The 24,849-nt window shown below is 44.4% G+C and overlaps 1 protein-coding gene across 1 annotated transcript; it reads left to right on the plus strand.

Annotated features, from left to right (window-relative positions):
- Positions 1-389: 389 nt before the first annotated feature.
- On the plus strand, positions 390-16,884 carry FBXW12 (F-box and WD repeat domain containing 12). The gene is made up of 7 exons (XM_059160794.1): positions 390-501; positions 6,189-6,398; positions 6,969-7,127; positions 8,084-8,294; positions 8,743-8,921; positions 8,992-9,125; positions 16,640-16,884. Exons 1-7 carry the CDS (start codon positions 397-399, stop codon positions 16,737-16,739), a joined length of 1,098 nt encoding a protein of 365 aa, XP_059016777.1. The 5' UTR covers positions 390-396; the 3' UTR covers positions 16,740-16,884.
- Positions 16,885-24,849: the final 7,965 nt, after the last annotated feature.

Here is a 24,849-nt window from a genome sequence, read left to right on the forward strand (position 1 = left end):
CCTGCTCAGTGGGGAGCCTGCTTCTCCTTCTCCCTTTGCCTGCTGCTCCCCCTGCTTGTGCTCGCTCTCTGACAAGAAATAAAATATTAAAAAAAACAAACTCAGAACATTCTCTGATGGAGACCTCTTTATCCTCATTTTACATGTATGGAAACTGAAATGGAGGAGGAAAAATAAGTCGGCCAGTGCCTCAGGCCAATCTGCAGCAGGAACCTACGTATGGATGACTCTAGAACCAGCTCCTCCTCTTCTCCATAATTGTTTCCCAAACTCTTCTTAAGAGGATGCAGGAAAACTTCGTTATCTTTCCAGAGTCCTTTTTATTCAACTGGGCCATCCCTCAACTATCTGGTGAGCCAGTATTGTCTGTGTTTCCTTCTAGGAATCTTAGGACCTATGGCTTATCTGTCAGGATATGGCAACGCAGTGGGTGGAGAGGAGAAGTCAGTCATTTGTACAGTGTCATCAAAGCACATGCTTTATGCCTGGGACCTGCAGGAAGTGAGTATGGCCATCGAGGAGCACAAAGAAGGTCTTGTCGAATCCACCCTGTCCTACACAGGTGGCAAGTGCTGGGGGGCGGGAATGGTACTTGGAATTGGTGAGAGACAGAGTTTCAAATTGGGTCTTTTAACTGGTAATCTGGGACCTTTCCATTTAGATGGTAGACACACAGAAAATTCACTTTTTAATGTGTAGGGTTTTTTTTAAAGATTTTATTTATTTGACAGAGATCACAAGTAGGTAGAGAGGCAGGCAGAGAGAGAGAGGAGGAAGTAGGCTCCCTGCTGAGCAGAGAGCCCGATGTGGGGTTTGATCCCAGGACCCTGAGATCCATGACCTGAGCCAAAGGCAGAGACAACCCACTGAGCCACCCAGGCGCCCATCTTTTTTTTTTTTTTTTTTTTTTTTTTTTTTAATTTTAAAGATTTTATTTATTTGTCAGCATGCACAAGCAGGGGGAGAACAGGCTCCCCACTGATGCAGGGAGCCCAATGCAGGACCCGATCCCAGGACCCCGGGGTCATGACCTGAGCTGAAGGCAGACACCTAACTGACTGAGCCACCCAGGCATCCCTTATGTGTGTTTCTCCATATAGATTTGTACAGGGACTTACTTTCTAGTGGTAACGTGGAACAGCTGTGAGATAAACTTGGGCTGTTGTGCCTTTCCATGACCTATTCTACTTCTCTCTCTCTCAACTGTTGGCATTTGTTATGTTGGCTTTTTCAGAAAGTGGTCTCCAGCTCTAGTCACTTCCAGGGTAGACCAAGGTCTTCTACATCAGGACTAGTAAATGTAGTGCAAAAATCATTAGGCGGGGAATCAGAAGACCCCAAAATGGGTCACAAGTTATTGTATTTTTCTTGGCCTTCCCTGTTTGTATTTCTCTCCTCCCTGTGAAAAGTATTTAATGACCATTTTTCACACAGGGTCTTGTGAACTATGACAAGTAAACCCTTTATGAATATATGAGGTAGCAGGAGAATGATGAAATAAGTCTAGAAGGGACTCCTAAAGTTATACAATTTAAAAAAAGATTTTATTTGATAGAAGAGAACATAAGCAGGGGGAGCAGCAGAGGGAGAGGGAGCAGCGAGCCCGATGCAGGACTCGATCCCAGGACCCCGGCAGACACTTAACTGAGCCAAAGGCAGATACTTAACTGACTGAGCCGCCCGGGCGCCCCTGAAGTTACACAATGTTATATGTCAATTACATTTCACTAAAGCTGAGAAAATCAGGCACTCTCTTGGATAATTTGCTCCAGGGGAAACCAGTCACCATGTCCCTGAGGACATCCAAGCAGCCAAGTGGATGGACTACTTGGCAAAGATCTCTGGCCTTCTGCCAACAGCCATCTTTGCAGTCCTGTGAGTGAATCACATTGGAAGCTAATTTTCTGGCCTTCAGATTGTGTCCACAGTCAACCAAGTGAGGAACCCGAAACCAGTGACTCCCCGCCCGAGTTTTGGACCGTCGGAAGGTGTGTGAGATAAGTGTTTCTTCCTTTGAGCTGCTATGGTGTTTGTTAGGCAGCAACAGATAGCAGATTTTAGTACTCCTTTTCTTGATAATTTAAGGTGTGGAAGAAGCTTTAGAACCAGGTAGTGAAAAGAAGCTGGAGAAACCCTGAGGAGAGTTTGGGACTTTGAGGAGACCTAGCAGAAACCTAGTGGCCTGCCATGAAGCCACCAGTGAAGACCAAGGGAAATGTAAACAAGAGTATTGGACACCAGAGAAAACCGGGTTCTTGTTACAGCTGGAGAAAATTTAGCAACATTGTCACTCCGGCTAATGTGAAAAGGAGTGAAAAGATCCAAGGAATTGAATGCTCTTGCCAAGGAGAATTCTAGGCAGAATGCTGAGTGCGGGCCACGGCTTGCTGCTTGTAGTAAAACAAGAGAAGGAGAGGAGAAAATGATGGTCAGATAAAAGAGAGCCAAAGCTTGCTGGTTCCGAAAATTTGCAGTCTTTCAAGATGGCAAATGGTGCTAAGATTTAAGGCCAAGACTGCAAGCAAGATCAGTGCAGGGCAGTGTTAATAAGCCATACCATAAAGGTGAAGTGGTGACCACAACGTTCTTTTCGACCTCAGAAAGAACTAAGAGGGTGCCTCAGAACCGAGGTCAAGCCATGGACCTCACAGGGTGAAGCCTCATCCTCAACAGACCCAGCCGCCACCCAGGGTGTCGGGATTCCTCTCAAAACCTTGTGGGTGGGGCTCTTGTCTAATGACGTCAACTCCTGTAGGTTCCTTTGGAGACCCACAAAGTTTTCTCAAGGAATCCTATTGGCAAGGGTGCTGCCAGCTTGGATATACAGGGGCTGAAATATCCCAACAGGAAAAAAGGCATTTGAATCCTGAACTCTTACAGGGAAGAAGCACCTGTGACCCTACTCAGCTACTGATTTGGGCTACCGGGTAGGGACGGGGCAGCATAACGCAGAAGGCAGACCCAAGAGCCTAGAGAGTGGAGCCAAGAGTCCTGAAGAATCTTTCCTGGACCTTGAGTCCTTGTCAGTGTACTACCAGCACATTGTCATTAGATCTCGAATTTTCTGTGCAGCAGGGATTCCCACCCCTCTACTGCCCTTTCCCCCCACCCCGGATGAGACGGTCTATAATGTTATCCTTACCTATGGTAGAATGTCCTATCCTTGTATGTTGGGGATGGGGGTCAGACAACTTGGATATTTCTGAGGTTTTCACATCAACATGAGCTGAATCTAAAGAACCTCATCTCCTTAACGAGATCCAGATTTTACGATGATGCTGTAACGGTGAGCTATCTGGGGGCATGGGCGATGGCGAATGTACTTTGCATGTGGGAGAGAGGTGAGTTATTAGGGACTGCAGGGTGCAGTGTGTCTGCCAATCTGGAAGATAGCCTCCATATTCCTTGTCCCGTATTCACGATCCTAGGTAGTCTACTCCCACCCTGAATTGGGCTGACCTTGGTAACCAATTGGACATTGCAGAAATGATGGTGTGTAACTTCCGAAGCTATGTCCTGAAAGACACTTCTTCTCTCTTGAGTCACTGGCTCCAAGAGAGCCAGCCACAGTGTTAGGAGGGCCCTTAAAATGCCCTGCAGGGAAGGTCTGTGTGGCGAAGTACTGAGGGCTGCAGGTAGCCAGCACCAACTTGCTGGCCAAATGAGTTGACCATCTTGAGCCTTATCCTTACGAAGATGACTTCAACCCCGTAAGAGACCCCTAGTCACAAACTACCCAGCCAAGCTGTACCTAAATTTCTTTAATTTAATTTAATTTAATTTAATTGAGAGAGAGCATGAGAGAGGGTCAGAGGAAGAAGCAGACTCCCTGCCAAGCAGGGAGCCTGATTTGGGACTCTATCCCAGGACTCCAGGATCATGACCTGAGCCATCAATAGTTGCTTAACCAACTGAGCCACCCAGGCACCCCATGTACCTAAATTTCTAACAGACACTGAGAGAACAAAAACTTCTGTTTTAACCACCCAGATTTTTGGGAGAGGGTTTATTATTATTTATTTTGCTTATTTCAAAAGCTTCTAGTGTAGTTAACATACAGTATTAGACTAGCTTCAGGTCTACAATGTAGCAATTCAGCAATTCTGTACATCACCTGGTGCTCGTCATGACAAGGGCAGTCCTTAATCCCCATCACCTGTTTCCCTTATCTCCCACTCCGCCCCTCTGGTAACTGTTCACTTGAGTTATGAGTTTGTTTGGGGGCTTATCTCTTTTCTGTTTTGTTAAATTCCACATTTGAGTGAAATCATATGCTATTTGTCTTTCTGACTTACTTCACTTAACATTCTACCCTTTAGATCCATCCATGTTGATGCAAAGGGCAACGCTTCATTCTTTTTCATGGCCAAGTAATATTTCAGTGTGTGTGTGTCTGTCTGTCTGTCTTTCTTTATCCATTCATCTATTGATGGACACTTGGGTTGCTTCCATATCTTGGCTATTGTAAATAATGCTGCAATGAACATAAGAATGCATAGAGCTTTTTTTTTTTTTTTTAAGATTTTATTTATTTAGACAGCCAGAGATCACAAGTAGGCAGAGAGGAGGAAGCAGGCTCCCCACTGATCAGAGAGCCCGATGCAGGACTCGATCACAGGATCCCGAGATCATGACCTGAGCTGAAGGCAGAGGCTTAACCCACTGAGCCACCCAGGTGCCCAAGAATGCATAGAGCTTTTCAAATTACATTTTCCTTTTTTTCAGCTAAATACCCAGTAAAGGACTTGCTGGACCATGTGGTAGTTCTATTTTTAATTTTTTGATTATATTTTCCACAGCGGCTGCCCCAGTTTGCATTCCCACCAACAGGGCACAAGGGTTCCTTTCTCTCTGCACCCTCGTGGGCACTTGTTGGTCATTGCATTATTGACTTTAGCCATTCTGACTGGTGTGAGATGATATTGTGGTTTTGATCTTAAGCCACCCAATTTTGGGATGACTTCTTGCACAGTGTTACAGTGTTACAGACCAAAATGGTGATTACATTTGGGGAGTGTGGAGAAGTTAATAGAGCAAGTACTGGTCGGCTTAGAGGGAGTTATATGATCAATTTGTAATAACTGAATTTTACATATATTTTTGTGTTCTTTTTGATATACTTCACAATTTTTTAAAAAAGATTTTATTTATTTATTTGACAGACAGAGATCACAAGTAGGCAGAGAGGCAGGCAGAGACAGAGGAAAGGAAGCAGGTTCCCTGCTGAGCAGAGAGCCCCATGCGGGGCTTGGTCCCAGGACCCTGGGATCATGACCTAAGCTGAAGGTAGAGGCTTTAACCCACTGAGCCACCCAGGCGCCCCAACAATTTTTTAAAGGCTAAAGAGAAGGGAAACTTTCTTTTGTCTTATCTGCAATGTACAAGATTGATGATGGAATAATAATTATGAGAGTTGATATTCTTTGAATTCCTACTGTGGACTAGGCAGAATTCTTTTTTTTTTTTTTTAAAGATTATTTATTTGGGGGGCGCCTGGTTGGCTCCATGGGTTAAGCCTCTGTCTTCAGCTCAGGTCATGATCTCGGAGTCCTGGGATCGAGTCCCACATCGGGCTCTCTGCTCAGCGGGGAGCCTCCTTCCTCCTCTCTGCCTGTCTCTCTGCCTACTTGTGATCACTGTCTGTGAAATAAAATCTTTAAAAAATATATTTGGAGTAGGGGGAGAGGGAGACAGAAACCCAAGCAAATTCTGCGTGGAGCCTGACATGGAGTTCAATCTCACAACCCTGAGATCATGACTTGAACTGAAACCAAGAGTCAGATGTTTAACCGACAGAGCTACCCTGGCATCCCTAGGCAGAAAGAATTCAAAAAGACTATTTCATGTGCTGTGAAATGTAATACGAGAGCCCTGTAAGAAGCCACAACTGGTAAGTAACTTGCTGAATGTAACACCTTTAGTAAGAGGCAGAACTCACTTGAGCTCAGAAGCCTGATCATTCTTTATGCTGATTGATCGCGCAGTGAAATCTTGCCTTGAATGTACTGTGATGTTCCTTTTCTGTGCTCACTACTCCTCAAATAACTAAGATGTTTAGAATTTTCTTATTCTTTTGCCAGAAGCAAAAAATGGATCTGGAGGAAACTTCCAAATAAACACTGGCAGAAAGAAAGCCCAGTAGGTGTGAAGAGTTCCTTGCACACCTACAGTGTCCTCTCATTCTCTAGGGCACTATGATCTGGTCCAGCCCCGCCCAGCAGTCGAGCATCACGCATCTGGCGACCCTCCCTCAGATGCATCTTGCGTTCACTGCAGATTTGGAGGGAACAGTCAAAGTGTGGAATTGTCAGGATGCGGAAGCCCTGGCTACTCTCACCATGCCACAGGCCTGTTTTTCCTTGGAAATCTGTCTCACAAAAGATGGCCCCTTCTTGATGGTAAGTGAGCCCTGCACCTAGAGAGGGCCCACAGAACAAAATGCCCGCTGCCTTGACAGCTGTTGTGCCCCCATGACTGTCCCATTACTGTCTGTCTTCTTGGAGTCCTCCCTACCACAAACCCTGAGAGCCCAAACATACCCATGAATATTGGCCATAAAAACTCTGCTACCATCTTGGCCTTTGATCTACCACAAGTATGTTTTCCCTAGTCATTCTTCCAGAAAAGGAAAAAAAAAAGCCTCCCTGAATGATTCCTATCTATGTCTCTTCTTTCAAGTGTGTATTGTACAGTACTTGACCTTGGACAGGGATTATGGAGAGAGCCATGGGTTTGGGAAGACGTGAAAAAAGAACAGTGTTGATGTGCTGTGAGTAACTATTCTTGAGAAGAGTGGGGCTTAGGAACTTGTATTTTTGGGGATCATTCTCACGATGCTGAGGTAGCTTTTCCTTTCCATTATGGGATCAAATAAACTGTTATGTTTTGCAACTGACAGTGCTGCCTTCTGAGGGCTCTAGGATTTCCTGTCTCCTTCTGTTGACGTGGTGGTGGTGCTTTGGTCTTAGGTAGGCAACTCTGAAGGTGACCTGTACACACTGACCGTACCGGAGCTAAGGCATGTCTCTAAAGTCAATGCATTCAAATACAGTGTTGACCTCCTACACTGCTCTCCCGACAAGAAATGGACCTTTGCATCTGGGACACATCAGAATATCTTGCCAGTGGTAAGCGGTGCTCTGTGCTTTAATTTTGGGAGGAGAGGGTCAAGCATGAGCAAAGTGGGGTTTAGGAGGTGTTGGAGAACCTGCAGAACTCTGGGAGGACTACACACGGTGCTCCCACCTCTCAAAGGCCGTATCACACGTAGAATCCATTTTTGGAGCCAAGAAACCATGTTCTTTGAAGTGATAGGGTCTGGTTGCAAAAAAATAAGTTAATAAAAGTTTACTCATGAAGCCTGAATCCGCCAAAGAGCTAGAGGAAGGTGAGAGAGGTCTCAGGAAGGTAGGATCTTTGGTAACCTTTTAGCTTTCCTTTACTTTACTTTTATCCACCTTGGCTGGAGGGGGACAAAGAAGTCCAGAGGTAAATGAGAACATATCAGCCTACAGATGTCCCCCTGAGAAAGTCTGTGGCTGTTGAGTCCACCATTTTTACCATGTGGCACGAGCACACCTCACACCAGAGAGCAAGGAGCGGAGTGGAGGCAGCAACAGCCGAACAGCCCATGATGAGTTTGCCAAGAAGGGAAAAATGTATCCAACCAATGACAGCTTGATCTGGGCTCCGGTGTGGCCAGATGATTCTGTAGCTCCAAGCACACCAGAAAGAACAGCTTTGGTGGCTTTGCTCTCCGTGTGACCATGACAGGCAGAAGAGGAAGCCAGTTCTTGGATGTCAGAGACAGGCAGGGGCTACTCAGTGCTTCCTAAGATTCCGAATAAAGCTTTGGCCACAAAACAAGGTTGTTTTTTGTGTTTTGTTTTTTGTTTTTTTTTTAAGTAGGCTCCATGTCCAGTGTGGGGCCTGAACTCCTGACCTTGAGATCAGGAGTCACATGCTCTACTGACGGAGCCAGCCAGGTGCTCCCACAAAACAAGGGCTTTCAGGGAGGTCTTTCTGGAGTCGCTGCTGTCACTTCTCCCTTCATCTAACCGCATGTGCAATACCCTCTCCCCAGGTGTTCCTCACAGAGAGCTTGCTGAAACCGGCAGAAGGCAAAAGCCCTCTGTCCGTCTCTATCCCGTATTCATCGTGCTGCAGGGCCTGCTGGGCCCCAAGGAGGACAAGCAGGATAACAGTGATGTATCGAAGAGGCTCTTTCAGAAAGACCGGATTTACCACCTTCGAGCTAACGGCTGAGAGGACGGGGGACAGAACAGACATCCAAGGTAGGCTGTGCCACATGGGAGACACGGTTTCTAGACCCTTCCACCCGTGTATTCTTTGGAAGCCTTAATTCTGTGGAAAGGGGGCAGGGGATTTCTTTAACCCGAGCCTGCAGGCCTCTCCTGCCCATGCTCGTACTTCTACTATGTTCCACAGGCCCTCCACCCCCTTGGGCAGGTCTGTTCAGATTCCCATCCTGCTGCAGGGCCTGGATCCCAAAGCCTCCTCTGTGCCTGACCTGTTACTGCCCACCGCCCCCTGTTGTGGGGTCCGGGCACCTGTTACTGTGGTCCATGACCTGTATCTGTCACTAGCCTGCCCTTCATCTTCCTCAGCAGACTGAGGTCCCCTGAAAGGAGGGAGTGTGTGTTTGCATTCTGCGTAAAGCTCTTGTGCGGACTCCAGGATCCCCAGTTCGCCCGCACGGATGTGTGTTTTGTATGAACACAGCCCACCAGGTTGCAACTTTCCTGTTGCCGCCTCACATGGAGAGTCCTGTGTGGATGGGAGTTGGAGACGGAAATGTGATCGTCTTTGAGAGCGGGCCGTCCTTGTTCCTCTTCACCATCAGTGGCCACCTGCTGCAGCGATTGGAGGACCACCAGAGGACCATCGGCAACTTATGGGTGGTAGGTACGAGCCTCTGCCCACCGCCCGGCGCTCGGACTCGGGGCTGCTCATCCCAGGTGTCCTTTGTAGGATTCTGTGCACGTCCTCAGCACGTCCATGGATGACTCTCTGCATTTGTACATGTGGGAAGAGGAAGGCCGTTACCCATACCTCAAGAGCTGCTGTCACCTGGAGCACGTGGGCAGGGACTCGGCGCCGAGCTGGTAAGCCCTGCTTCTGCGACTTCAGCTTTCCTCAAAGATTCCAACTCTTCCATATGAAAAAATGAAGGGCTAATAAGTGAGGTTATTAAAAAAAAAATGTGTGTGTGTGTAAATAAACTTGGATCCAAAAAGAGAATTGCTAGCTCTTGGGATAGGTTCACAGCCCATGCAGTACATTTCAAAAGGCTTTCCTGTCTTTATTTGCAAGGTTTATACCTTTTTTTGAGTTCATCATTTGGGTTGCTGCTTTTTGTGTTTTGGTTTTTTTTTTAAGATTTTATTATTTTTGACAGACGGAGATCGCAAGTGGGCAGAGAGGCAAGCAGAGAGAGAGAGGAGGAAGCGGGCTTCCCGCTGAGCAGAGAGCCCGATGTGGGGCTCGATCCCGGGACTCTGGGATCATGACCTGAACTGAAGGCAGAGGCTTAACCCACTGAGCCACCCAGGCGCCTCCTTTTTTTTTTTTTTTTTAAAGATTTTATTTGGGAGAGAAAATGAGCAGGAGCAGAGGCAGAGGGAGAAGTGGGCTCCCAACTGAGCAGGGAGCCTGACGTGGGGCTCGATCCTAGGATCCTGAGATCATGACGTTGATCCAAAGGCAGATACTTGGCCGAATGAGCCACCCAGGCACCTCTCAGTAATTTTAAATACTTCCCCTTCATATCACACGTTCCATATTGTGTAGCATTATATCTTTTCTCCATCTAATTTCTTTTAACAATATAAAGAAATTTATGTCTTTCCCCCAAACAGAGTGCAGTTGTCCAACAAAGTGTGAGTTTTGACAAAAACATAAAGTCTTTTAATCAGAAGTACAATCAAACCACAGAATATTTCCATCATCCCCCAAGTTTTCTTAGGCTCCGTTGCAGACTGTCCCTCCTTCCATCCCCAGCACCAGGCAACCACTGATCTGCTTTCTGTCCCTATTAATTAGTTTACATTTTCTAAGCCTTTATTAAGTGGAATTATATAGTATGTATCCCTTTGTGTCTTGCTTCTCTCGGTGAGCGTGGTTTTCAAGATTCACGCTCCTGTGGTGTATCAGGAATTCACTCCCTTTAGTTGCTGAGTGGTGAGGGCCCTATTGTAGAGATGGACCACAGTTCATCACCTTGCCAGCTAAGGGTCATTTATGTTGTTTGTAGCTTGGGATGAACATGTTTCCATATTTACCTAAGAGGGGAACTGTTGGGTCATATGGTATGTTTGACCTTATAAGAAACTGCAAAACGCTTTCCTAGGGGCTGTCTGTCTTTTCATTCCTACTTGTTTTTTTTCCAGTTTTGTTTTGTTGACTACTTTACATTCTGATAGGTGTGTAGTATGCTCTCATTATAGTTGTACTGTCTATTTCCCTAATGTCAGGCAGCTTTTCATTTGCTTATTTGCCATATCTTCTTTGGTGAAGCATTGGTTCAAATCGTTTGTATGTTTTTTAGTTGGGTTGTTTATTAATATCTATATATTTGGAATATAAATTTTTTTATCAGATAAGGATTTGCAAATATTTTCTCCCATTTTGTGGTTTGTCTTTCTACTCTAACAGTGTCTTTCAAAGAGCGGGTGTTCTTAATTTTGAATCTCCAATTTTTCTTCTAAAATGATTGGGCTCTGGATGTGTATCTAGGAAATCTTTGCCTAACCTGAGGTCACTAAGGTTTTCCCCTTTGTTTTTGTCAAAATTGTATAGTTTGAGATTTTACATTTAAGTCTATTATCCATTTTAAATTAAATTTTATATAGGGTAAGATCTAGATCAAGGTTTCTTTTTCTTTTTACATAGGTATTTAATTATTCAGCACCATTTGTGGGGGGAGAGTTCTTCATTGAATTTCCTTTACATCTTCGCCAAAAATTGACCATATATGTTATATAACATATGTTTTAATTTTATATGTATATATATTAATGTTATGTGTATATATGTAAATGTTATATAACATGGATATGTTAATTTCGGGATTTTTTTGTCCCAAGGACCTATGTGTCTATCCTTTCTCTAATAACACACTACTTTTAAGTGTAACTTCATAGAAATTTTAAAATCTGATGATGTGTGTCCTCCACTTTGTTCTTCTGCAAAATTACTTTGACTATTCTGTTTCCCTTGTTTTCAACATATTTTTGTGTTTTTTCCCCCTACATATATTTTAGAATAATTTTGTAAATGTCTATAAAAATTCTGCTGGTGGGGGGCCCCTGGCTGGCTCAGTCTTTGGAGCATGTATCTCTTGATCTTGGGTAGTGAGGTTGAGTCCCACACTCGTTATAGAGATTACTTAAGGGAATTTAAAAAATAGAATTAAGGGCTCCTGGCTGGCTCAGTCGGAAGAGCATGCAACTCTTAATACCAGGTTTTGAGCCCCACATTGGGTGTAGAGATTAAATATATCAAAAAATCAGAATTCTACTCAGAAACACAAAAATTCTGCTGGAGTTCATACTGGAATTCTATTGGATCTATAAATTTTAGGCGGGGGAATGGCATCTTTACAATTGAGTCTTCCTATCCATGAACCTTATGTCTCTTCAATTTATTTAGGTCTTCCTTATTTTATCAAGTGTTTTGTAGTTTTCAGGATACAGCTTTTGCAAATGTTTTGTAAGACTATATCTAAGTATTTAGTGGTTTGAGTGCTACTGTAACAGTAATATCTTCAGTTTTCAATTTTTCACTAATAGTATGTAGAAATGATTGGCTTTTGAAATACTAATTTTATATCCTACAACCTTGTTAAACTATTATTCAAATAGCTCTTATTAATCTGTAGATATTTTGTGACTTTCCATGTATACAATCATGTCGTCTGTCAATAGACAGATTTTTTCCCTTTGTTTTCCAATCCGTATGTCTTTTAGTCCTTGTTCTTGACTTACTGCATTGGATAGAACTTTCAATAACAAGGGGTGCCTGGTTGACTTAGTTGATAGAGCATGTAGCTCTTAAACCTGGGATCATGAGTTCAAGCCCCATGTTGAATGTAGAGTTTACTTTAAAAAACAAAAAAACAAAAAACTCTCCAGTAACAACATTGGAGTGGAGAGCAGATTCCTTGACTTTGATAGAAAAGTGTTGCGTCTTTCACAATTATGAAATTCACTGTATGTTCTTGTAGTTACCGTTTATTAGGTTGAGGAAGTCGCATTCTAGCTCTTTTGTGTTTAGGGTTTTTATCATGAGTAGATGTTTAATTTTGCCAATGGTTTTCCTGCACCAATTCCTGAGCATATGATTTTTCATTTTTAGATTGTTAACAAGACAAATTACAGTGATTGATTTTTTTTTTTCTTTTTAAGATTCTGATTAGAGGGACGCCTGGGTGGCTCAGTTGGTTAAGCAGCTGCCTTCGGCTCAGGTCATGATCCCAGCGTCCTGGGATCGAGTCCCACATCGGGCTCCTTGCTCAGCAGGGAGCCTGCTTCTCCCTCTGCCTCCGCCTGCCATTCTGTCTGCCTGTGCTTGCTCTCTCCCCCTCTCTCTCTCTGATAAATAAATAAAATTTTAAAAAAAAAAAAAAGATTCTGATTAGAGAACCCATGCATGGGGGGTGGAGAGGGGGAAACGAACTTTCCGTGGAGCAGGGAGCCTAATGCAGTGTTAGATCCCAGGACCCTGGGAACCAGGACCTGAGACGAAGGCAGATGCTTAAGTGCTTAACTGACTGAGCCACCCAGGTGCCCCATAACCATGAATTCTTTATTTTTTTAAAAGAATTTTTATAAAGATTCTATTTATTTGAGAGCATACATGACCAGCATGTATGTGTGTGTGAGAGAGAGTGCACACATGTGCGCAGGCAGGGGATTGGGGCAGCCAGAAAAGCAGACTTCCCATCAAGCAGGGAGTCCAACTCGGGACTGGATCCCAGGACCCTGGGATCAAGACCTAAGTGGAAGGCAGATGCTCAACTGACTGAGCCAACCAGGTGCTCCAACTGTGAATTCTTTAATGGTTATAGTACCATTCAGATGATAGATGATACCATTCTGGTAGTTTGTGGTTTTCCAGTAATTAGTCATTTCATCTAACTTTTTCCTTTTAGTCTTTTACATATCTGTAGATTTCAACTCCTTCACTCCTGATACTGGTAATTTCTTTTCTTTTTTCTTTGTCAGTCTTATACACACACACACACACACACACACCCCATATATATATATATATCTATATATATATATATATAGATATATATATATATAGATATATATATTTAAAGATAAATATATATATAATATAAAACCATATATATGGTTTTATTTGAGAGAGAGAGCATGAGAAGGGGGTGGTCAGAGGGAGAAGCAGGCTCCCCACTGAGCAGGGAACTTGATGTGAGGCTCAATTCCAGGACTCAGGTATCATGACCTGAGATGAAGGCAGATGTTTAACCAATTGAGCCACCCAGGTGCCCCCTTTGTTGGTCTTAATAGAGATTTATCAACTTTAATTATCTCTTCAAAGAAATAGCTTTTTTGTTTTGTCTTTTTTTTTTTTTTCTGTTTCATCTCTATCTACTCTTTAATTTTCTTCCTTTTTGTTTTGGTTTGTTTTTCTAATTTTTGAGGTAGAAACTTTAGATTATTGCTTTGAGATCTTTTTTTTTTTTTAAAGATTTGAGAATGTGTGAGTGAGCTATGGGAGGCACAGAGGGGAAAAAAGAGGGAGAGAATCTCAAGCAGACCCCCTGCTGAGTATGGAGGCCAACACAGGCCCCCTCCCACAACCCTGAGATCACAACCAGAGCCAAAACCAAGAATTGGTCACCCAGGTGTCCCAAGACCTCTCTTTTTAAATATTAGCATTTGATGCTCTAAATTCCTCACTAAGCACTGCTTTGGCTGCAACTTACAAATTTCAACTGATTGTATTTTCATTTTTACTCAGTTCCATATACTTTTTAAAATTCCCTTTCCCCTTTTGACCCATGGATTGACTGTTTTCCAGTTTTTATTTAAATTCTAGTTAGTCAAGGGGCACCTGGGTGACTCAGTGAGTTAAAGCCTCTGCCTTTGGCTCAGGTCATGATCCCAGGGTCCTGGGATCGAGTCCCACATCGGGCTCTGTGCTCAGTAGGGAGCCTGCTTCCCCTTCTCTCTCTGCCTGCCTCTCTGCCTACTTGTGATCTGTCTGTCAGATAAAAAATTAAATCTATTTTTAAAAATTCCAGTTAGTCAACATATAATGTAATATTAGTTTCAGGAGTAAAGATCCATGGATTATTCAAAAGTATGTTTATTTCTCAAGTATTTGTATATTTTATTGCTATATTTTTTATTTCTAGTTTAAATCACTTATAGAGAGCACACTCCACAATTGTTTTTTTTCTTCTATGTCTGTCAAACTTTGCTTTATGACCAGGGAATGGTGTATGTTGGTGAATATTTGATTTGTGCCTGAAAAGAATGTGTACTCTGCTCTTGTTGGGTAGAATGTTCTGTAATTGCCAATGACATTGTCTTATCTGTTTCAGTTCCTCCATACCCCTCCTGATTATTGATCTAGTGGTTCTATCAGTTATGAGAGAAGATAGTAAAATTTTCTGATTATAAATGTGGATCTCTTTTTCCTTTAAACTCCATCAGTTTTTATTTCATGTATTTTTGCAGCTCTGTTACTTGGTATATATAAATTTAGTACTATTACGTCTTCTTGCTTAGTTGGCCCTCTTATGTTTGTGTAGTGTCTCTCCTTGTCCTTGGCAATTTTCTTTGCTTTGAGATCTATTTTGTTATTAACTTAGCTACTCCTACTCTCGATTAATGTCTGTATGTGACATTGTTTTCCATTTCTTTACTTCCAGTCTACTTATATCATTATAGCTGAAATAAGTTTCTTATAGACAACATCTAATTGGCTTGTGATTTTTATGCATATGGTGCACAGATCTGTCTTTCCTCAGGTGTAATTAACTTATTTCAGCATTTGGGAAATGTTGTGTTATTTCCTTTTGGCTTCTATGGTATCCAACGAGAGATCTGTTTTTCAAAGTGTTGTTCTTCTATAGATAAGTGTCACTTTTCTCGGGCTGATTTCAAGTGACTTTTAGTCTTTTGTGTTTTTGGAAAAGGAACCATTGTGCTCCAGTTCCCACTTACAGGTGAGGTGATGTTCATGGTAGCTCTAGGTGATGTTTTTGCAACTGTGCTTGGTTTGCTTTCTATAGTCGTGACAGTGGAGGCTCTAACTATACTTGACACAGAAACTGGAGGAGTAGGTGGAGTTGGTGTGGTGGTGGTGGTCGGTGTACCATCTGTGGGAGCACTCCCTTTAGTAGTCATGCTTGAACTGGCATCTAGTGTGCCTGACTGGATGGCTGAGGTTACAAGGAGGAGAAGAACAGTGAGGGGAGTAAGGGCTTTCATTTGAGATGTTCTTGCTGGCCATCCAAGGAGGAAATCTCAAGTTATTGTTAGTCTTTAGATCTCACCTAACTTTTTTTGCTCTATAGGTTTACCAAATTTGAGGAGTTTTTAGCTATTACTTTTCTCTGTGGGACTTGAAGGCAAGAGGAAGGAGGGCCACCTCTACTCACCTTAGTGCAGGGGAGGAGATGGGCAATAAGGCTCTACCTCAATCTTTGCAGGAGAGGGGTAAAGGCACTAGCCTTGCTTGGGTTAATGCAAGGCAGGGATGGTCAACAGAACTCTTATCCCCTGCCTCCGCCCAGTTTCTCCTGGAGAAGAGGGGTCGGAGTATCACCTCATTAGTACAGGATGAGAATGGTTGACAGGGCCATGCCCCACAATCTCGACATCACCCCCGTGGGGCGGGAGGCATGGCCTCTTTTAGTACTCACCTGAGAGGGCAGGTATCAGCAAAGGGAACAGAATTCTATTTTAAAATATTCTCTGAGGGTGCCTGGGTATCTGTTAAGCATCTACATGCACTCAGGTCATGATCTTGGGGCCCTGGGATTGAGCCCTGTATGGGTCTCCCTGCTCAGCGGGGAGTCTGTTTCTCCCTCTTCCTCTCCCCTCCCCCTGCTCGTACCCTTGCTAGCACTCTCCAATGAATAATAATTTTTAAAAAACCTTTAAAAATATTCTCTCATCATTACTAAATAATATCTCTGATTTGCTATTATCTTGAGAATTCTGGCAGTGTTATCTAAAGCAGATTGGGATCTCAACACTTGCAATTAATAATCACCATAACTGGGGCGCCTGGGTGGCTCAGTGGCTTAAGCCTCTGCCTTTGGCTCAGGGTCCTGGGATCAAGCCCTGCACCAGGCTCTCTGCTCAGCAGGGAGTCTGCTTCCCCCTCTCTGCTTGCCTCTCTGTCTACTTGTGATTCTCTCTCTGTCAAATAAATAAAATATTTTTTTAAAAAATCACCGTAACTGTCAGATCTGTGCAGTCAAAACCAAATCTAAGAATAACTTCAGCGATCAGAGGACCAATTGATTTGGGAAGAATATCCGTATCTGTGTCAGGTTCACATTTAGTAGTATCAGCAATGGATATAACTACTTTCCCACTTGTCCACTGATGATCTTGTCTTTTCCTGTTGGCAGCTATGTCTCCAAAGCAATATGCGATAACATGAGCATTGTATGTGTGGTGTCAAGACTTCGTGAATCCAGCATTCTGGTGATGTATTCCTTGCGTATGTAATGTGGAAACTAATGGAATTAACCTCACATCTCTCTCCATGTAGTAAAGAGAATTCTGTTTGTAAACCGAGAATGACTGTTTAGTGATCTTAGGAAAGAAGTGATGATTAACTACCTACAGTAAATCAGACACTGTAATAAATGCACTATACAGAAGGCAGAGCAACCTATCCTCTGTCCTTGCTAGCAGGGAGAGTATAGAATACTAGGGGAGTAAAATATAACTGGTCACAAATCAATTCAAAAGGAGCTTATATGGGGGATGGTGGGGTAGTATGTCTTCAGATTGAGGCAGGTTTAAAAGTGAGGGCACCTGGGGCACCTGACTCAGTCGGCAGAGCATGCAACTCCTGATCTCAGGGTTGTGAGTTCAAGCCCCATGGGCGTGGAGTCTTCTTAAAAATATATATATATATAGTAAAAGTGAAGGTCATCTGTATTAGTCCATGTTCTCTAAAATGTAAGCAAAACATAAATGTATTAGAAAAGCATAGATGTCGGGGCGCCTGGGTGGCTCAGTTGGTTAAGCAGCTGCCTTCGGCTCAGGTCATGATCCCAGCGTCCTGGGATCGAGTCCCATATCGGGCTCCTTGCTCTGCAGGGAGCCTGCTTCTCCCTCTGACTCTGCCTTCCACTCTGTCTGCCTGTGCTCGCTCTCGCTGGCTCTCTCTCTGACAAATAAATAAATAAATCTAAAAAAAAAAAAAAAAAAAAAAAGAAAAGCATAGATGTCGATACTCAACGGTAGCTAGAAACAACTCAGGATATGGATGGTAGGGATGCCTGGGTGGCTCAGTTGGTTGTACAACTGCCTTCGGCTCAGGTCATGATCCCAGAGTCCCGAGATCGAGTCCTGCATCAGGCTCCCAGCTCCATGGGGAGTCTGCTTCTCCCTCTGACCTTCTCCTCGCTCATGTTCTCTCTCCCTGTCTCTCTCAAATAAATAAATAAAATCTTAAAAAAAAAATATGGATGGTAAAAACAAATGTCCAAGAGGACTAGGAAATAGGACACACGGCAAAAACTAAATCACAAGGAAGTTTCAATTCATGTTTCATTACAGCCACTGTAATGGACATGAAAAAGAACTGCCCCCTAGGTTGTTCACTGGTTCAGGATTCAGAGTTCGGGGAGAGAGTACTAATACATCAAGCCTAAGACCCACAGCTCTGCTGTCCTGGCCCTGAGAGGAGGGGGACATACTCTCATAAGAATGAAATCTCACTAGGAGATTTCTCCAAGGAGCAGTGTGGGTTTCTGGGCTATTAAAATGCCCACCATTCCCTCTTCCTTAAAATAAACTGTGACCAGGAGGATAAAGGAAAGGAAGTCCGTGGAGGGTCTCCGGAGATGGACAAGGTTGGATGGAGAAGCTGGCAGGAAATGTGCTGTACACAGCACCTGGCAGTTCTGGGACAGTCACAGGTCTGGTTTAGATGCGAATCAAAGTCCGTGAGGAGAGTATGTACTAACCCGGGCTGGGAAGTCAAGGTGTCAAGTCACACAGACAGCGGCAGAGTCTAACCCAAATACTTTGGTTTTTACCACAGGAGAAAAAAAGACATTTTCTAGATCTGTGGTTTTTTAAAGATCCTTCTCATTGTCATTTAGAAAATGATTTAAGAAGCAGCCCTAGCCTACACCTGCAGTGAGGACCCTGTCCTGTACCAATTTTACCTCCACCCAAAAAAATGTAGCCGTCGCGACTAAGGAAAGGAAAGCCCGTGAGGCTGTCTTCTTGATTAGAATCCCTGCCATGAAGGGAGTATGACGGAGCACATGGAGGTGGGAGAAGGGACCGAGGCAAGGATCTGTGCCTTATGTGCACAGGAGGACAAAACGCAGTCTGTCTGAGGAAACAGGAGTAAACAGGATCCCACAGCGCCTGCGATTTTTGAACAACTTAGAGATAAAACCGAACTGCTGTTGGGCTCATTTCCGGGAAAGAGTTGGCCAAGATAAGCAGAGAAAACTTACTACACACAGCATCAAACATTGTTCAAAACTGCAAAAAGACAAAAGAAAACCTTAAGATCTATGGCAAAGGGGGTTGAACTGAAGAGAAACCTTCTTAGCTGGGGAATAAAAGAGAGCAAGTCCAGAAACGCCGTGTGCATTATTCACAGAATTTTAAAGGACTCCATGATGGAGCACCGGACCCCTGCCAACGCTGAGGTCAGGTCACAGATCTGTAAGGTGCGGGACCCTCAGAAAAGTAACAGTCCTTTCCTTGTAGGTAAACGGAAGGGAAGTCTACCTCTTAGAGAAGGATGATGTGGAGAGCTGCCTCTTTCAGCTTCAGTTATGGGTGGAATAAAACAAAGAAACCATTCCCTCCAGAGAATTCTTAACTGTAACTACACTCCCCTTGGAGGTGGAGCTACTATCAGTCAAGGTCCCCAAACTAGACAGAGGTCACACCCATTAAGGTAATTTGAGACCAAGGTTTATTGTGGTGAAAAGAATTCAAGAACCCACAGAACTAATAGATCTGATGGCATTTTAGCCCCTCCTTTTTGTAAGCATCCCCACAGGGGGCTGGCAGTTCACTTTTGACCTGCGCTCAGGATTCCAGGCCAGGTTTTGTTTCTGTCTCAGTCGCGGGCGGGAAGCAGCTGCTGGGAAGAGTTAATCTTCCCCTACCTGTACCAGGAGGGTGCCGGCCTAGAAGCTGACTTAGTTACAGAAGGGGTACTGACTCCTCCCGCCCCCCCCCCACCTCTTCTTTGGGTGCCCTGGGCTGGCCTTGCTGAAAGCCACGGCTACTGAGTGGGGGCTTACTGTAGCTACAAGGAATGAAACAGGGCTACTCCTCTTATTAGAACTTCCTTCCAGATATCATTGCTTGAATGGATTAATCCAAGGGGTTTATAGATTTGACTAACACATTCTACTGAGTAAAGACTTCACCAGAGAGAGCAAGGCAGCCTCTCTAGCCCCGGTGTACTTCGCTCTGCTGCGGCCACTGGAGCCAATGGACCTGCTCCTGACACCCAGGAGATGGAACTGTGGAAAAGGAAACCACAGGCCCCACATGGTGTCTCTTGGGTTAAGGTATTGGATCTTGGTTGGCAGACTTGGGGACTTAACCTAGCTGCAGTTTCAGCCCCCCAGAAATGTCACCTTTACGCAGTCTGCGTGGGACTTTCCCAATTAGCTCCAGGAGAGTTACCGCTGTCCCCTGGAGGAGCACAACCTTGCCTAAAACAGTGGATTATTTGCTAATAATCTCCTTTTCCCCCATTCTCTATCTTTTAAAAAACTCTTCCTTTTCTGGAGCCCTCTGGAGCTTTCCTTTACTCACTAGATGGAAACCCTGCCCAATTCACAAATGGATTAATAAAGCCCCTTGGACCTTTAAATTTTACATGGTTGCCTTTTTGTTATCTAACAGAATTCATTGGTGTGAATTGGAGTAGCACCATATGGGTGGTTCCCAAGAGCCCAAGAGATGCCCTGCAGATGACCTTCAACTTTAACCCCTTCTCTGTGGCTGTCTTTCCCTTTGACCTTTACCAGGGCAACCACACCCGTCAGTGGCTCTAGCGCTTGTCAGTACCTCCTCCTGCCTGGGGCTGAATTACATTCAGCAAGTTTCACAATAAGGGACACACACCACATAATCGTCTGCGGACTCAACAGAGAGATCAGATCAGTTCTCCTGGTTCTCTACTACTAAAGGGGCAGACTGGCTAGGAATAAAGGTTTTTTGAAATCCTAGTCTGTGACTTTACAAGTTTCTGGATCCTGAGGATGCTTTATCACTGGCTCCAAAGACAGGCATGAGACCTGTTACCGCAAAAGCCAACTGGCACCAAATTCAGATTTTATTTTGGAAATGGCCCAAACAAGCAGAGTTTTAGCTAGTTGGAGCCTGTCTGCTTTTCATACCCCCCACTGAAACCTTACCCACTGCTAAGCCAGAGCGCTAGGACTATAAGCCCTGGGCTACTGCAGTCATGGGGGACTATTTGACCCAGAGGTCCCCACCCCACACACACATCTGGGCACAGAAGTCACCTGCTCCCATCTCCCCCTCCTCTCTCCCTGAGTATCCTTGCTATCCTCCCCTCCTGGATGGTGGCCCCTGCACCACAAGCTTCCAGACAGGCTCCCAGGATGAGGAACTTCCCCTCCATGCACTGCTTAGTAAAGTTTATGTGTGTTACTACCTCTTGTTCTTTTTCCTTGATGAGCCTTTCAAATCCTTTGAGCCCTTACAGTCCTACATCCCAAATATATAAAGAATTCCCAAAACTCAACAAGAAAACAACCCACGTAAAAATGGGCAAAAGACTTGAACAGCTACCTCTCCAAAGAGGATCCACAAGAGGCCAACAAGATCATGAAAAGGGCTCAACGTTGCTAGCCATTAAAGAAATCTAAATTAGAACCACAACAAAAGGATAGTGTACACCTATTAGATTGGAGGGGGCTAAGGGGAAGATGGACAGTGCCAAGAGCTAGAGGATGTGGAGCAACCGGAACTCCCCGACACCACTGGCCGAGACGCAACGTGCTCCAGCCATTTTTGTAAAGAGCTGGGCAATTTCTTATGCAATAAAACATACACTTAGCATATCACCCAGCAATCCCACTTCTAAGTACCCAAGAGAAATGAAAACTTCTGATCACCCAAAAGCCTATATATAAATCCTTATAGCCACTGTTTTCACAGTCACCAAAAATCGGTAACAACCCAATCTCTTTCAACTGGTGAAAAGTACTCAGCGACATCCGTATAATGAGCTACTACCCAGTAATAAATGCAGACCAACCTCTGGTGCACACAAATCTCTTTGACGTCAGCGTTAGCAACATTTTCTAGATCTGTCTCCTCAGGCCAGGGAAACAAAAGCAAAAATAAACAATTGAGGCTACATCAAACTGAAAAGCTTTTACACAGCGAAGAAGGCCAACAAAATAAAAAGGCAACCTACTGAATGAGAGAAGATACTTGCAAATGATACATCCGATGAGAGGTTAATAGAATATTAAAATTCATAAGATAGCCAAATAGTATCCAAAATAAACAAGTTCTACAACACCAAAAAACGATCCAATTAAAAAAACGGGCAGAGGACCTGAACAGACATTTTTCCAAAGACAACACCCAGATGGCCAACAGACATATGAAAAGATGCTCAACATTATTACTCATCAAGGAAATGCAAATCAGAAACACAGTAAGACATCCCCTCACTCACGTCAGAATGGCTAGAACCAAAAAGACAAGAAACAACCAGTGTCAGGATGTGGAGAGGGAACCCCTGGGAACTGTTGATGGGAAGGTAATATGGAAGACAGTCTGAAGCTTCCTCAAAAAATTGGAAATAGAGGGGCGCCTGGGTGGCTCAGTGGGTTGAAGCCTCTGCCTTTGGCTCAGGTCATGGTCCCAGGGTCCTGGGATCGAGCCCTGCATCAGGCTCTCTGCTTGGCGGGGAGCCTGCTTCCCCCCCATCCCCTTTGCCTGCCTCTCTGCCTACTTGTGATCTATGTCAAATAAAATCTTTTTAAAAACATATTGGGGGGCGCCTGGGTGGCTCAGTGGGTTAAAGCCTCTGCCTTCGGCTCAGGTCATGGTCTCAGAGTTCTGGGATCGAGCCCCGCATCGGGCTCTCTACTCAGCGGGGAGCCTGCTTCCTCCTCTCTCTCTCTGCCTGCCTCTCTGCCTACTTGTAATCTCTGCCTTTCAAATGAATAAATAAAATCTTTAAAAAAAAAAAAAAAAAAAAAAAAAAAAAAAAAAAAAAAAACATATTGGAATTGGAAACACTATATGATCCAGTAATTCCACTTCTGGGTACTTACCTGAAGAAAATGGAAGTGCTAATTCAGAAAGATATGCACCCCTATGTTTACTGCAGCACGATTTCTAATAGCCAAGACATGGAAGCAGCCTCTGTCCATGGATGGCCAAACAGATACAGATTCCACACACATGCACAGACACACAGACACACAATGGATTATTACTCAGCCATAAAATCTTGCCAATTACAACAACAGGGATGTCTCTAGATAGATCTAGTACGCTCAGTGAAATAAGTCAGATAAAGACAAATACCATAGGATTGCACTTACACGTGCAATCTAAAAAATTAAAGCGAAAATGAGAGACACTCATAAACATGAAGAACAAACTGGTGATTGCCTAAGAAGGGGGAGGGGTGGGGAGGATGGGCAAAATGGGTGAACGGGAGTAAGAGGTACAAACTCTCAATTATAAGTCACAGGGATGAAAAGTACAGGACAGGAAATAGACAATATTTTAATATATTTACTGTGGTGAGCATTTCAGAGTGTGTATGATTGTTGAATCACTATGTTGCACACCTGAAATGAATATGTCCACTATACTTCAATTAAAAAGTTTAACACAAAGATTTAAAAATCCTAAATATGACTCCCTTCAAATATAGGAACAAAAAACAAACACACAAACATACAAAACAGGAGAAATGGACACAACCACTGGAGGCAAGGAGGGGAGGAGGAGATACAAAACCAAGACTGAATGAGGTGTAAGAAACAGACAAACCTGGGCCTGGCTGGTCCCTGAAGAGACCCAAGGACTTGGTCCAATAATAGAGTTGGGGACAAAGGGGGGTGGGAGGTGGCACAGGGAACCTGGGCGCCACTCCCTGCCGGGCAAGGGCAGGGTAGGAGGTTGAAGGCAGCTTGATGCAGCACTGTCTCCACGGTTCCGTCTGGGAGTCAGAAGCTGGTTCTAGTCCTCCTCGCTGGGTGACCTTGAGGAAGTCACTCCCTCCAGATGGATTCAACCCCCCCACCTCCTCCGCAGCTCTGGAAGTAGTTATCTCACTAAGCCTATCTCCGTGACCTCTTCTCTGGTTTATGCCATCAGTTTCCCACCAGGACCTGGATCAATACGGCCCTTGACAAACATTTCCTCATTAAATCCTGCCAGCTGCCAGCTTGCGGTCCCATCCTGAGACACAGGGGAACCACGTACCAGTACGTTTCTGCCTTTCTCCCCAGAGGCCCAGCAAGTCAGGGGAGGCGATACTCAAACTAGAATCCAGGTCTACGGCCTTCCTGGCCTGAGGTTGTGGGGAAGAGATGAATTTGGGAGTTGTGGCATTTTCATAGTAGGTGCCTAGCCGGGAAGTCAGGTACCGGGTTCCTGTAGCATCAGTGAGCACCCAGCCCCGGCGCATCCCATGGGCCCGTTACAGGGTTGTGCCCCTGCCAGTTTAGGGGTGAAAAGGCTTCAGTGGTCACTAACCTCTGCTTTGCCCTCCCAACACTTGGGTGATCAATCTTCTGTTGAAACACTCAAGTTTGTTTTTTGCACTAGTCCACTCACTGTTACAGGACTCAGCTACTTCCTTACATGTATCTCACATCTAAACCAGAGCTCAGAGACAAGGCAAGGCTACCTCCTGAGCCCCAGCACTACTAAGTTATCATTGCTGTGATTTTTAAAGAGCTCCAGACACAGAAATACCCATAGCAGCCTCTGATCAAATTCCACACTGTGACCAGAAGGTGGCAGTACACCACCATCCCAAGTCCCCAGTTCCCCAGGGGTTCAGTCCTCCTAGACCTGTGGCTGCTGGGACAGCCCAAAGCTCATTCTGCTTCAAGTACACATATCAGCCACGCAATCCAAACACTTAAAAATAAAACCCCCAAATTGCAATCATGGAACAAATTCCTTTCAAATACTAAGATGTTATCTTTGCCTTAGATTTCCGGTAAATATTTGCAATAGGATAAGCCACCATCCTTAATTAGAACAGGACACTTTCAAAGGGAGATCCATGGAGCAGCACCAGAAGGTTTGGGTTTGAATTTATTCTGAAATGTATTATCCTAAGGAGAAGCTGGGGGGTGAAAAGGTACTGGATACCCCAGTGTCGGTGCCTAACCAGAAGCCTGGGGCAGCCAAGGCCCACCCTGTGTCCCCCAGCATAGCCGACAGCCATCTGTCAGCGCTGCCCAGGAGGATCTGGAGTCCTTCTGCCTACTCCCAAGGTTTCAAGTGGCTTCCAAAATGATACCACCATTTATCAGCACAAATTCAGCTACGACACCATTGAGCACAGTTCTTTAAATGCCAAAAAAGTCATCAAAACTCCCAGATC

Source organism: Mustela lutreola, chromosome 2, assembly GCF_030435805.1.
Source record: "Mustela lutreola isolate mMusLut2 chromosome 2, mMusLut2.pri, whole genome shotgun sequence".
NCBI lineage: Eukaryota > Metazoa > Chordata > Mammalia > Carnivora > Mustelidae > Mustela > Mustela lutreola.